Raw genomic sequence first — 13,919 nt, forward strand, 5'->3', positions numbered from 1 at the left:
AGTAGTAATTAGCAGTTCTGCATCGTGTAGCAGCACGAACAGAATTGCTTCCCATAATCGCGCTGGTGTCATACAGCATGTAACTATTAGCACTAGCAATTCACAGTGCAGCGCGGCTCAATACGACCTCAACGAGTGGCGCGCCTGACCTGTGTTATCGGTCTGGTGCTCGGGGCTGCCGCTGGAGTACATGGTGGCCAGCTTGCCGTCGAGCAGGAAGCGGAACCAGCCGTTGGAACCGGTGCTGAGCTCGAGCGCGGCCGCGTCGCTCCACACGTACAGCGCGTCGCGGCCGCGGCAGAGCGACCACTCGCCCCACCAGTACGCACACCCACTAGCCAGGCACGTTGCATCCTCACCGGTTCCTTCAAAAATTGTAATAATTAGAAATCCATCACTTTTCAATCCATACTTAATACACATTATCAATTTGATACTGTATCTGACTGTTACCTTTTCGCGGCTTAGCTGCTAAAGCAACTTTAACAATAGGTACAGAATAAGCATCAGGTGATGTGCATTGACCATCTTCTACGCAAGCGCGCTCTAAAGCTGCATCATCACTTCCCAGCAGTCGGATTACAGCTAAACGCTAGTGTATAAATGAAACCCTACCTGCGGCTATAACTGTCTCTCCGTCGGCCGCGATATGAGTGGCCGGCGCCGCCGCGAGTGCCTCCACTTTGCTGAACACGCCGAGACGCGCGAATTGCTCCAGATAAATGTCGGCGGCTTTGATCATCAACTCCTCCGCTATCCCTAACACGGTCAGGTGGCCGTCGTCGTCGTCCTACAATAACATATACTTATTATTGTATGGAAGGCCTGAAATCATCACTGATCGCCTTCAAACAGTTTCTTGTACTATGACTTCTAGGAGCTGCGTAGAACACACGCGATGTGTATTCCTGGCTTGAGATTCAACTCACGTCTGCTCTTATAAACTCTAATCTTAGTAACAATCACGTTAGTTGTAAAATAAGAATGTACTATATAAATAAACAACAATAAAAAGGGGAAATGAAAACAAAAGAGGACAGTTTAAATGCAGGTAAGTTTCGATGGTGTGACTTCTGTACAAGAGCTTCAAGTTCAAATGCAATGCATTTTTGCTGTGTAAATATTGAATTAGTAGTTTCAGTGGGAATGTTCAAAACTGTTAACAAATGCATTAGTAATAAAACTTTACTTTGAGTCTTCTAATTTTTGTTCGGAGGAGCTAACAGATTTTCAGGTTTTCAGTATTCTAATTTCGTTTTACGTTTGTTACTTGTAGACGCTTGAACTACTGCACGGAACTAAATGGTGACTATCGCGAGAAAATAAAGGGTTCCAACACGATTTTAAAATACCTTAAATATGAGGTGGAGGAAGTCGCTTTTGTTTTATAAGTTTGATAAACGGGTGGTGTAGCTCATTCGAACAAATATAACCATTATTTACAATTAATGCTAAATACCAAACAAACACTATTTAAATCGAAGTTGTCGTTTACGTAAAAAGTTTTTGACATTTTGACGAATTGTGTCGCTCCTACTCTCTGCCGCAATAAAGCATAAATTACAATATCACTGACAATAGTTGATGCAATACATAATACATTTACTAATAAAGCGCTGTTTTTAAAGTTTATAGAATTTGCAGCGTCTTAGAGCCAGGCATTAGGTGGGGATGCAATGGGAATGATATAGAACTCATCACACCATCGGAACATTACCGCGGGCGGGCGGATATAGCGGCTGCGCAGGTAGCGGGGCTGCGGGTGCCGCGCCGGCGCCTCGTCCTGCCCGACCAAAACTGTTATTTGATCGCTTTTAATCCAAACTAAACTTCACGAGCTAGGCCTGTACAGACAAGCTAAAAGGGTGGACACCAACAGCACAGATCTTGTTTATTTACTTTAGCGTTGGTCCACGGGAATAAGGATGGTGCCAACTGAGCAAATCAACCACTTTTTTCTGAGTTGAAACAGTTTTGATCTAGAGATGCGATATATCATCAATGTAGTAAAAAGTTAAAGAACTCTGACTTGTGCAAACGTAATATTTTTTTGGTGGTTAACCATAATTGCCTCATTCAATGATACAAGTACAAGCAGCGAGTAGTGAGTCACTGACCTGCGCGTCGAGCACCTGCGCGACGAGACGCGTGAGCAGCGCGGCGACGCGCGGCGTGGACAGCGCGCGCAGGCGCGGCGCGGGCGCGTAGTGCACCATCTTGCGCACCAGCGACAGGCACGCGCGCCGCACGCCCGCGCCGCCCGCGCCGATGTAGCGCGCACAGAACACGGGCACTAGGCGTCTGCAACACACATTCTTACTAAGCCATATTATCTTTGTGTCGCATTCTTTATTGCTTACAGCCTATAAAGACAGCGGATGAAGAGTGCGGTCGGCTTCGAAAACACCAGCGGGATAGATTATGCCCTGGGTTGACACATAGGCTACTTTTTATCCCGGAAAATCAAAGAGTTCCGCGGGATTTTGAAAAATGTAAATCCATGCGGACGAAGTCGCGAGCATCAGCTAGTTATTAATAAAATGAAATATTGGCGCTATAATAAATCAAGACTTTACAACCGTTTCGGAAAGGAAATTCTACAAAGAAAAAAGCTAGCAAGACATTCCAGTTACCTTGAATCCTACAGTTGCTTACCTTATTTACTTAACAGCTTCCATGGATCCTATCCCACAAAAACACATGTAGACGAGACTAGTCGTTTTAAAAAAAAAAGCCTGTAAAGTAAGCCTACTTGAACTAACTTACTCCAGGTATATAGCAGCCATTTCCTTATCGCCTGTATCTGGAAAATCTTCATCATTAGACGAAGCCGGCGAGTCCTGATTACTGACAACGAGCCATTCTCCAGGGCACTGCAATATAGCTGCTACCTCCCTGTGACCTGTGACAAATTATATTATATTGATAAAATTGATGTTTTATTTATTTATGTATTTGGAATTGTATTTTATGAAATTCCACCCCCAAGGGAATTAAAATATAGAAGTTTGTATCTATGACAATTGCCATTTGGGCTTTCAACTAAAAATGAAGAAATATGTTCTAGGATATTTTTGGAAACTCCACCACATTTTTCCAAAATTTGAAACCCTGGGCAAGTCAGCCATTCTGAACAAAAATAACATTGTCACCTTGTTCATGCCTTTCCCTCGCTTTGTCCAGCGGTGTCTTGCCGTCTTCGTCGCGCAGGTCGGCGTTGGCGCCGTAGCGCAGCAACACCTTGGCGATGGCGGGCCGCCCGAAGCACGCCGCGTAGTGTAGCGACGAGCTCCGCTGCCCGCGATTGACGTCCGCACCTGCGGTCATGGTTATGTCTGAACTACGAAACATGCACAGGAGGCGGAGCGGCTTAGACAGCGGCAGAGAAAAATTGGGACGACGAGGTGAGCGAGGGTGCAGATAGTGAGCAGGTCGAAAAAGAAGTGGATCCCGATATCAGAAGACACCAGGATGGGCTGCGGGAATCCAATGCGTATGTAAATCAGCCCCAGAAAGGGGAGAACGTCAACTAGAGACAAAGGGCAGAGAGAGGAATAACTTGTAGGACGTCAAGCTGTCCCTGAAAAGCACGCCATGTAGCGATTCGGCCCATATAACTGAGAGGTTGACGAGACCATGTGAGATGGTGGGTTGAAAAAGTAGCAGGCTGGGCTCTCACGAAAGGCTGTAGTAGCAGCATGTTACTGTAGGTATACTTTTTGGTCGTTTGACCAAGAAATATTGCATTGGATGCACTTTATTTAAAAAGGATTTACAGTTAATAATTCCACATCATAATAATCCCACAAACATTTCACCTTTATCGCACAGGAACACTACCATCTCTCTTATCCCAAAGGCCGCGGTCCAGTTGAGCAGCGTCTGCCACACGTCGTATGTAAAGTTGACGTCAACGGCGCCACTCGTTACTCATGTCGGCTATCAACACGTAGGTACCTTTGCCCTGGATGCAGTCTATTAACTTACACGAAGGCAGAACTAAAAGATTTACAATTAATGGCATTAGCATATCGAACCTTTCTCGCACAAGAACTCAACCATCTCCCTCGTGCCGAAGGCCGCGGCCCAGTTGAGCAGCGTCTGCCCCACGTCGTCGGTGAAGTTGACGTCGACGGCGCCGCTGGTGACGGCGGCTATCAACGCGTCGGTGTCCTTGCCCCGGATGCAGTCGATGAGCTGGCGGTGCGACTTGTCGCCGCGGCTGCCCATGGCCGCGGGTGTGGAGGTGCCGCTTGAGCCTTCACCGCTCGCTCCGTTACTGGTAGATCCAGACGCGGAGCCCACGCGGTTTGAACCACTATACGGAACACCATATTTTTCACAAGAAACATCAAGCTTAATTACACTAATAATATTATAAAGCCAAAAGTTAGTGTTTATGTTTGTTTCTCTTTCACGCAAAAACTACATGACGGATTTGACTGAAATTTGGAATGGAGATATATTATACCCTGGATTAACACATAGGCTAATTTTATCCCGAAAAATAGAAGAGTTCCCACGGGATTTTATAAACCTATATCCTCGCGAACGATATCACGGGCATCAGCTAGTTTGCTATAAACCGCCATAACAGATGTGTATGGTACAACGTATAACATAGGAAATGCTTTTTCTGAATGTTTGGTAATGGGAGGCCAGACGGTGCACATCGCATGCTGCACATCATTTGTAAAAAAACTTGTTTATGGCAGTTAAAAGCAATGTACCGAATGCCTAAGAGATAATACACGCTACATGAAAATTGTGAAACTACTAACGTCTGTATGGCGTGGCGCCCCTCACACAGCAGTACGAGCAGCAAGTCCACGAGTCGCATGCACTCGAGGCACCAGCGCTCGTCGGCTTGCACGGCCGCCTCGATGGCCGAGCACAAGTCCAGTCGCACCAGATCCTGGAAATAACGGACTATTTAAAAAAGAACATTGCGAGTTTAAGACAACTGACGGCAAATGAAAAAAAATGGTCGTTTATCCCCCCATCAACTAGGAATCAACGTATTTGATATAATTTTTTGCTTCACACTAAAGTCAAATTTGAAGCACTAAAATATCAAAAAATGTACTAAATCTGGTACCTAAAGCACTAAGTAGTGCTATATTACTTTCTATAATTGCTATAGTACGTGCAATTCACTTGTGCGTGAACTTGGGGCTATCATAATGTACTTAAGTGTGCGTACCTGTCGAACCAACAGTCGCAAGCAAGGGCTCACCAATGTAAAGATTTATGTACTTTAATTAAACTTCTTAAACACAAGAAGAAGCCACGCGTACTCGTGAAATGCAAGAACTAAGTTTACGATCAAACTAGTGATTTTATTTTTACAACAGCTATTATTGTAAGAAATAAAATTACGACTATTATTGTAAAAAAGTTGAGTAAACTAAAATACAAACGTGTGTGATCTGCGCAGAGCCGCGACAGAGCGTTGACAACAGGCTGACAGTGGTCGAGACTGAAGGCATGAGGCATTTGTCGTCCGAGCTCTCAGTCGTGCCCAGGCGACGAACTAATTCTTCAATTAGACCTGCAAATTATGTAACGAAAATAAATTATATCTTATAAAATATGTAAAAGGAAAAGCTGACTGACTGACTGACTGATCTATCAACACAGCATAGCTCAAGCTATTCGACGGATCGTTGGCATGCAGATAGTTATATGACGTAAACATCGCTAAGAAAGGATTTTTGAAAATTCTACCCCCAAGAGGTAAAAAGTAAGGGTACAAAATTTGTGTAGTAGTTTCCCTGTGCTAAATAGATAATGATCGGGACTTGACCACATAGATTTAAGTTTGTTAAAAATCCTGTAGAAACTCTGATTTTCCAGGGCAAAAAGTAGTATATGTATTGTATTATGCCAGGAAAACTGATACCATTATGTGATTAATGGAAAGGGGCGACAAGGCAGAGAGAGCAGTTACCATGTTCGGCCAGTGGCGCCGGGTCGGCGTGCGCACGCGCGAAGCGGTCAGCGAGTGAGGCAAAGCAGCGCAGCGCCGCGTCGGCCACGCGCGCGTCGCTGTGTCGCAGCAGCGCCGACAGCGACGACACCGCGTCGCCCACTCGAGCGTCCCCCGGCTCCATCTTGCCGCATACTCTGACAAACAAAAAACCCCGTAAAGCGTCGCGGGACACCCGATATTATCCCTTTATCAAGCGATAGATAATGCCTCTTTGTAAACCTTAATTTGTTTGGAATTATTATTACATTCCAAAATTCATAAAATCCACGTCTGCTGTTAATTATTATCAATCTAAATAAAAAAGTACGTCAAATTATCTCAAATATTTATAACGTCACATCTATGAATTTCATCAAGCTCTTATACTAAGCGAGCGTTTTTACGTTTCATAAAAAGTTGCCGATTTGACTAGTAGTAAATATTTACCTGGAAACTACAGCCATGGCCGAGTGGAGCGTGTCCTTGTGCACAGAAGTACCATGATGCGTGATAAAGTGCAATACTGAAGGTAGGCCACCTCCCTCCCACACTGCACCAGCTTCACGAGTGCACACCAACTCTAGTACCTAAAACAAATGGAACCCTTGATGCCCTTGAATCCAATAGACATACTACTAACAAAGTGAAAAATTTCCAAATTGCCAATCGCAAATAAAACAATATGTATGTTTTCGAATTGAATTTCAAATGTTTTTTGAAAACATGTTTGTGATTGGTTGGTGCCTCAAAATGGTTAACGCCCTCTGAGATTTTCATCACTGTCATTTGTGTGGGAAAGAGAGTACGCAAAAGAGAGAGCGCAACACTATTTTCTTTCCGTTGATAGAGTATATAAAATCTATGCTCCGATCGCCATTTCGTGGCGCTAATACACAACACTAAAACACTAAAATATCGGATTGGAAATCAGTTTAAAAAAAACCTTTTTTTTTAAAAGAGGATTAAAAACATATTGTTTAAACTGAAAACATGTTTGAAACACTCATTTTAAACAAATGTTAAAACCAATGCAACCCTGCTCCTTTATCTCAAGAATGTATGCAACAATATACTTACATAGATTTCATATTGAGTCAAGAAATTCACAGACATGCTGTTCTAGTTGCAAAATCAAATATATAGAGTATTATATCATTATCATAAGGTCATATAAATCTTTTAATTAAATTCTAGCGATCAATGAAAACTTACTTTGATGCATTGTTCTGCAAGATCTTTACTTGTTCTGTTGTTTGGGTCAACTGTGAGTAATCTGCTGCATATAGCTTTCACTGCACCCTCAATTGCTACAATTCTTCTTGTACATTCAGCTGCAAAAAGTATGATATTGTATTACCCAAAACAACATTCATTCAAGCACAATCTACGCCAAGAAATATTACGATACGATTATGATAAAAATATGTCTAAAATGAACATGATTTTATTAGGTTATTACGTTTAGGACTTGGCTGAGCCACATTTGTTAAAAGCGTACTGATTCTTTCACAATCATTGAAAGTGATTAAATGTGCGAACCAACAGCAAACCACAGCGCCTGAAATGTCACGATCTTTGTTGCAGGAGAGGTTAAATGCCATCAAATGACCACTAATAACTTAAATGTCTAGGTATGGCACAGTGATGATTTGCATCTTAATGTATGGTAGTTTAGGCTTAAAAATAAGGCTAAGGATAAATTACTAGCATAGAAAATAATTTTGTATTACTAACAAAATGAGTCACTGTTACTTTAAATAAATATTTATTTATTTCAAGATGCCCGCAACTTTATTCCTGTGGATATGTGTTTTTAAAAATCCAGTGAGAACTAATTGATTTTCAGTGATAAAAAGTAACCTATGTGTTAATCCAGGGTATAATCTATCTCCATTCCAAATTTCAGCCAAATCCGTCCAGTAGTTTTTGCGTGACAGAGTAACAAACATCTATACATACAAACTTTCGCGTGCATAATATTAGTAGGATTATTTAATACCTTTGGGCTAGATCAATATTCACTATAATACTTTGACCTTTGGGCTGGATCAATATTCACTATAATACTTTGTAAACGAAATAATCCAAAATGAAATAATCATTCTTCCTCACTCTCAGTATTACACAGGTACAGTCGACAGTGTGTGAGATGAATGGTACTCACTATACTATTTATTTATTATTTTATTTATTTATACCTGGTGTTGATATTCTCTAGATTTCCCATTCTTCGCCAGGTCGGCGGCTGTAACAGTGCCCTATCCCAACCTCTGTCAGATGAGGCTAGGGCTCTGTTACAGTTATACAAAAAGGCCTTACGTAAATAAATGTTCTCATAAATTCAGATGTCTTACGGAGTGTCATATTCCTCAAGGAAAAAACTCCTCAAATAAAGAATATAAAAAAAGCAGTGTTATGTACCTGAAACATCCAAGTAATAAGTGATTGCTCTAGCTGTCACCTCAAGTACATTGTCTGGTGCACATTCATCCAAGAATATTTTACACAGGGCTGGTAAGAAGGTCCTTGGTGGACAACTGAAAAAGAACACATTATTTTAATGCTTATTTAATTTTGACCCTGTTATCTTACAGAAATAAAAAGATCGAGAAAAAGGTACGTAGCGCCCCGGCCGCCGTTTGGCTCGTCTTGGCGGGGGCACTGCCGTGCCCCCTGATTTTTATAGAGTATTAGAAGTACTTTTAAGTATTTGAATCATCAAATGCACCTACCACAGATTCGGATTGCCTTTCCTACAGAGAAACACCAGCTTGAAACTCGGCAGTTGCTCTTCATCAAAACTAAATTATGTTAAAACTAGCTGATGCCCACAACTTCGTACTGAGTGAGTTAAGTCTTTTTAAAAATCCTGTGGAAACTTTTGAGATAAATATACTCTGTCACTTTCCATTTCTTTAACTAATACATGCGAAAATTCACTATAATCCATTGGTTTGTTGCTGGGTAAGAAGAAATAAGACCTTACATTACGTGCAACAATGATTATGTCGTTGGCCATGTTAAAATAGCAGGCTATCCTGCAAGAACCATATTATGTTTTCCCAAGATAAAAACAAACCTATGTCACTCTCCAGATCTTTGAGTACAACCATGCAAAAAATCACAACAATCCGTTGCTCCACCCCAACGTAATTGAAGGACAAATAGACAAACACACAAAGACAAATACTTTTGCATTTGTGAGGAGTGATAGTGATATCAATAAAACAAGATTACTTACCTCTCAAAGCATCTATCCACATTGTCGGACATCAACAGCAGCATGCAAAGCTGCTCCAGTGCAATTAGCTGCATATCCCGCTCATCTCCCTGCCCTGTGAGCAGCCACTCCAGCAATGTCTCAGGGTCCACTTCAGCCATCTTGAAACAATTTTAAATTAGCTTGCAATAAAATTGCACTTGCAAGTTGGACAGTAATTCGCATCTGAGTAACTTCAACATTTTTTGTTTTAATATTTTTCATCCAGTCAATAGCTCGCACTTAACTGTCCTTTATTACTTACTCTCTTCCCTAACCTAACTACCAACAATCAACATACCAAAAAATTGATGCTAACATGTGTTGACTACATATTTGAAAGATAAATAATGTGCTATGTCAGTCAGTGTTGATTGAATTTCAATAGGTTGCTAAATCTGTATACAATTTTTGGGAAATACTAAAACTTAAAAGTAGTCTTTATAACCAAATTCAAGGAAATTACATGAAAACTTCTATTCTGAATTCAATAAATAAAATCCAGTGTAATTTTATTTTTATGTTAGGGTTTGTGAAATACACTGCTTTAATTTTATGTAAAAAAAAGATGAATAATTTCCTAGGATAAAATTATACTACCTTGAGGCTTGAGGTGGTGTAAATCGATTCACATGTACCTGTAAAAATTGATTAACAAACATTTAACAATTTAAAAGTAAAGTTATTTGTTACTTGCTTATACCTGTGACTATGTCCACATGAATTTATGTAGGTTTTTAAATCTGGTGTCATGTATCGTCTCCAGGATGCGAGCTATTTCTATGCCAATTTCATCTAGATCAGTTCAGTAACTGAGCGATAATGAGGTAATAGGCACAATTATAATATTGGTATAGATTTCAATAGTATATTGAGTGATAAATCAAACAGGTAATATGCTCACAAATTACCTATTCCAACAGTGTTCAGTGAGATGTCTAAGCAGCTCACACAAAACACAAAATTGTTTAAATCTTAACTTTACCTCATTAGATCATGACCTAGGGATAATAATCCAACTTCTGATATAGCATTAGTCTCATTCTCTCAAAGTTTTCTGAAGATTTCATTTCCGCCATGTGTGAACTGCACACGTTTTTTATTTAAAACTTGCATTAGTAACATTTTTTCTACCCTCTTTGGAAGCATAAAATAGAAGTACTAATAGACATGTATATGCAGCGTATGAATATTAATAAGATGTAATTGACTACCTACGTTTACGCTTTGTTATCCGTATAAGGGTGGAATGGTTTGCTTTGTACACAAATCTTCTAAAATATTTTTTCATAAAAAGATAAAATTAAGTATGATAGCTTCTTACATCTATAGATATTCAGTTTCATTGACCTGATATGTACATAAGTAAATATAAATTAATAATAAATGCGATGAAAACCATAATCAGTGGAAACAATCGCAATATTTATGTAGGTTACTACCTCAATATAATATATACCTTTCTCTTTTAATCTAACCATCCATGTAACAGGTAACTAACGGTATACTTGCCCTACTCGAGGATTATTGGAGACTCAAAGGATATTACGATCGATGGATATTTATGGAAAAGAAAGCAAATACCTACAATATTAGAAGAAATAGTAAGTTTGACATGTACTACTTACATTCAATGAGCCATGACGCGAAAGCGTTCTCTAAAATCACTTAAAAATATTTATAGCAATATATAAACAGACAAAACTTTTTCACTTTCAATAATTACTTTAAACACATTTACGCGTAAATCAGTCTAACTAAAATTTAATTAATTTCTCTAATCACGATTCACGAAAGTGCACGAAACAAATCACCATAGATAACGAAGAGTACCTATGTACTATGTAATCATAGACAACAGGACACATATAGATAATACATATCACCATAGATAGATGCACTACACCACAGAGTACTTTGCAAATACGTTGTAAATGTATGTCAGTGTACAAACTACACTACGGATTTCGTCTGTGTTGGTATTAGCTGGCGGGCGTGCTATGCCTTTTTGGAGTTTTTTTTTGTCAAAAGTGGCCGGTACTTATGTTTTACTGGTGTTTTTGGTGGTGGAACTGACTGGGAAGCGCTCTAAAAGGGTGACGCGCGAGTGTCGCGAGCGCCGGCACAGCGAAGTCCATAATATAGTTTCCCTAGCTTGTAAATACTACAAACTTGACATTGGCTAATCTTTGTAAAGTCAGACGAGAGGAAAAAAACACATATCTTTGCCCATGGAGGTAATCCAAGCCAGTAATCCCAGTGTATGCGGCTGTCTGTGGCACACATTCCATGGTGGCACAGGTGGTCAAAGAGCTGAATTCCTGGTCTGTGGTCAAAGAGTTCTCACATAGAGATATACGTCCATGGTTCTCTAGACTCATCAGTTATCAGAATTATATCTCTATGGTCATAGAATAAAAATAAAAAAATAACAATTTCATTTTCGTGTTTACATAGGTACTCTTTAGTCTTTGTTCATTTTTAGTAGAATTCATGTAGAATTTAATTTTTCTATTTATCTTCTTCAATCTTCAAAGCAAAGAGTATGTAATCACTAGGTACGTCTTATGCGTCTCTAAGCTTTCAGTTTACTGTTTAATATAAACCACAGTATTTAATATTAACCTATAACCACAGGTTTACCAGTTTTCCGAAGAATTACTTTGCCACTTGTGAATTTGTGATAGACCGTATCACAAAATACAATTTGTTAATAATCTATGTGCATAGAAGAGAAGTCGTACCTATCGTAGCATCCAAATTATTTTCAAAAATGAGTCGAGATAAGCGTGAACTTGATTATCCTGTAGAATTAGAAACTCAGTTTATTATGAAGATGCCAACGGAACCTGCTAAAGCTCTAAGAGATTTGATCAAATCTGGTGAAAACTTTAAAAATAGACTTGTGATACAGTTGAGTGATGATATGAGGAATGGAGAAGTAAGATTTGATCATTGGTTGTTACACGCTAAATCTGTAGACTTGCCTACCATTGTTGAGTCTTGGAAAAGTATCGACAGAAAAAGTCTTTACAAAACTGCAGACATCTGTCAGATATTGATATGTAAGGAAGAAATAGATCCTCACACTGAAGAGGAGTCCCCCGCTAAAAATAAGAAAAAAGATCCTCACAAAGTGGATAAAAAATACCTCTGGCCTCATGGTATAACACCCCCTACTAAAAATGTTAGGAAAAGACGTTTCAGGAAAACTCTACGAAAAAAATGTCCAGAAGCGCCTGAAATTGAAAAAGAACTCAAAAGACTATTAAGAGCTGACAATGAAGCTGTCAGCATAAGTTGGGAGGTTATCAAAGAAAAAACCACCATTGCTTCAAAAAATGAAACAATAACTTCTAATGAGAAATTTCAATTCAAGAGAGAAATCAAAAGTTCCACAACTACTAATCCAGCTTCAAAAGTGGAAGATATATTTGGTGGTGCCTTGAGTGACAGTGATGTGGAGGATGATAATGTCCATGTTGACATAGAGGACAGCAGGCTTTCACTTTATAATGGCCATTTATCTGATACAAATTCTATTCTTGGAGTAGAAGCTCCAATCCATAATTTTGCCACAGAATTTAATTCTGAAATGTTTGATTCGTCTATGAAAATAGCATCACAGAAGAGCAGCACACTGATAGCCTCAAATACAAGTAGCCACTATTTAACAGATAATTATAGGCAAGTAGTTAATAGCAGTGGCCCTATCACTACTACACTGGAGCAACTTAAATCTGATCTAGAAGAATTGAAACAAAGAAGACAACGAACTCAACTAGAAATTGCTGGAATGGAAAATATGGCCTTGAGGCAAAGATTTCAAGATATTTTTAAAACATTAAATAAAGAAATAATAACTAAAGAGATTGAATTTCAAAACTTGAAGTCTTACTTGAAATAAACATCAGAAAGTCATTGTTTCATTTATACACTAGACTATGTCCGTAACTTCTTCTGCATGAATTTAGCTTTTGTTGCAGAAGTATAGGGACAGGTTTGAATAATAGACACTTTCCAATTTCACTTCACTGTATTTTTGAGAATAGTTTTCGCTTACAATTATTATTTCTCAATACCCGTCTATATTCGATTCCTTCGCTATTTATATCAGTTTGACAGATATATTTTTAAGGTAGGTAGGTACTAGTTTTCGGGAAGCTATTTGACAAATTACCACAGAGGTAAACCATGGTGATGTAATAGACAATTAACGTAACAATTATATCAGCTAAATGTAAAATACGACACAATATGTATTGATCTAAATAGTTAATAACTAAATGTGATTTATAATCCATTCCCGCCAATTATTTATAAATGATAATAATTAATCTGATATAGGTCTAGATGTCTATGACTCATGATATAAGGCAGCATCTTGAGGTAGTTGTTAACACTCGGCCATCCTGGAAAGGCCGTGCCCCACGGCCCGCAGATAACATCCCGGCTTTCGCATCATCGGCCACCTGGCAAAAGAAAAACACCGAACAGTAATATGCACTTAAGAGGTTACCTAAAAAACGCTTGGTCAATCTGTTTCGCCACCAAGTGATCAACATTAAAAGGCTAAATAATAATAGTGTCTCACTTAGTCAACCATGGTCATGTAGACATTCATAATTTAAATTAGAAATATGTACATATGATATAATATTCAATAGATTCATTTTAGCTATTACCTAC

The 13,919-nt window shown here is 39.2% G+C and overlaps 3 protein-coding genes across 7 annotated transcripts in view; 2 read left to right on the forward strand and 1 right to left on the reverse strand.

The window, feature by feature from the left end:
- Positions 1–11,054, reverse strand: part of LOC123869791 (E3 ubiquitin-protein ligase HECTD1) — a 31,677-nt gene extending 20,623 nt beyond the window's left edge. The window contains exons 1-16 of one of the 4 annotated variants that reach the window (XM_045912824.1): positions 10,861–11,054; positions 9,831–9,864; positions 9,213–9,352; positions 8,393–8,508; positions 7,184–7,302; positions 6,419–6,558; positions 5,951–6,126; positions 5,421–5,551; positions 4,782–4,915; positions 4,038–4,318; positions 3,153–3,317; positions 2,767–2,902; positions 2,118–2,301; positions 1,718–1,783; positions 616–790; positions 150–365 (exon numbers count right to left, since the gene is read on the reverse strand). In XM_045912824.1, the coding sequence (XP_045768780.1) occupies positions 150–365; positions 616–790; positions 1,718–1,783; positions 2,118–2,301; positions 2,767–2,902; positions 3,153–3,317; positions 4,038–4,318; positions 4,782–4,915; positions 5,421–5,551; positions 5,951–6,126; positions 6,419–6,558; positions 7,184–7,302; positions 8,393–8,508; positions 9,213–9,352 (2,179 nt within the window). In that variant the 5' untranslated portion in view covers positions 9,831–9,864; positions 10,861–11,054. Of the gene's footprint in view, positions 1–149; positions 366–615; positions 791–1,717; positions 1,784–2,117; positions 2,302–2,766; positions 2,903–3,152; positions 3,318–4,037; positions 4,319–4,781; positions 4,916–5,420; positions 5,552–5,950; positions 6,127–6,418; positions 6,559–7,183; positions 7,303–8,392; positions 8,509–9,212; positions 9,353–9,830; positions 9,869–10,689; positions 10,809–10,858 lie in introns of those variants that run through there. The other 3 variants (XM_045912823.1, XM_045912820.1, XM_045912825.1) reach the window with 3 other exon arrangements.
- LOC123869815 (transcription initiation factor TFIID subunit 7-like) lies at positions 1–13,151 on the forward strand. 2 transcript variants are annotated; one of them, XM_045912867.1, is made up of 3 exons: positions 1–14; positions 597–600; positions 11,994–13,151. In XM_045912867.1, the coding sequence occupies exon 3, from the start codon at positions 12,004–12,006 to the stop codon at positions 13,135–13,137; it is 1,134 nt and encodes a 377-aa protein (XP_045768823.1). In that variant the 5' UTR covers positions 1–14; positions 597–600; positions 11,994–12,003; the 3' UTR covers positions 13,138–13,151. The 2 variants fall into 2 exon arrangements, with proteins under 2 accessions (XP_045768823.1, XP_045768822.1); XM_045912866.1 differs by lacking the exons at positions 1–14; positions 597–600 and adding an exon at positions 11,672–11,788 and having other exon boundaries at positions 11,868–13,151.
- Positions 10,786–13,919, forward strand: part of LOC123869819 (cytoplasmic dynein 2 light intermediate chain 1) — a 17,586-nt gene continuing 14,452 nt past the window's right edge. Inside the window, exon 1 of the mRNA XM_045912875.1 lies at positions 10,786–10,834. Coding sequence (XP_045768831.1) covers positions 10,795–10,834 — 40 coding nt within the window. The 5' untranslated portion in view covers positions 10,786–10,794. The remainder of the gene's footprint in view (positions 10,835–13,919) is intronic.

Source organism: Maniola jurtina, chromosome 11 (assembly GCF_905333055.1).
Source record: "Maniola jurtina chromosome 11, ilManJurt1.1, whole genome shotgun sequence".
NCBI classification, from domain to species: Eukaryota; Metazoa; Arthropoda; class Insecta; order Lepidoptera; family Nymphalidae; genus Maniola; species Maniola jurtina.

Bases quoted from the DNA above. Each gene is read 5' to 3' on its own strand.
- LOC123869815 (XM_045912867.1), top strand. From the start codon at position 12,004: ATGAGTCGAGATAAGCGTGAACTTGATTATCCTGTAGAATTAGAAACT.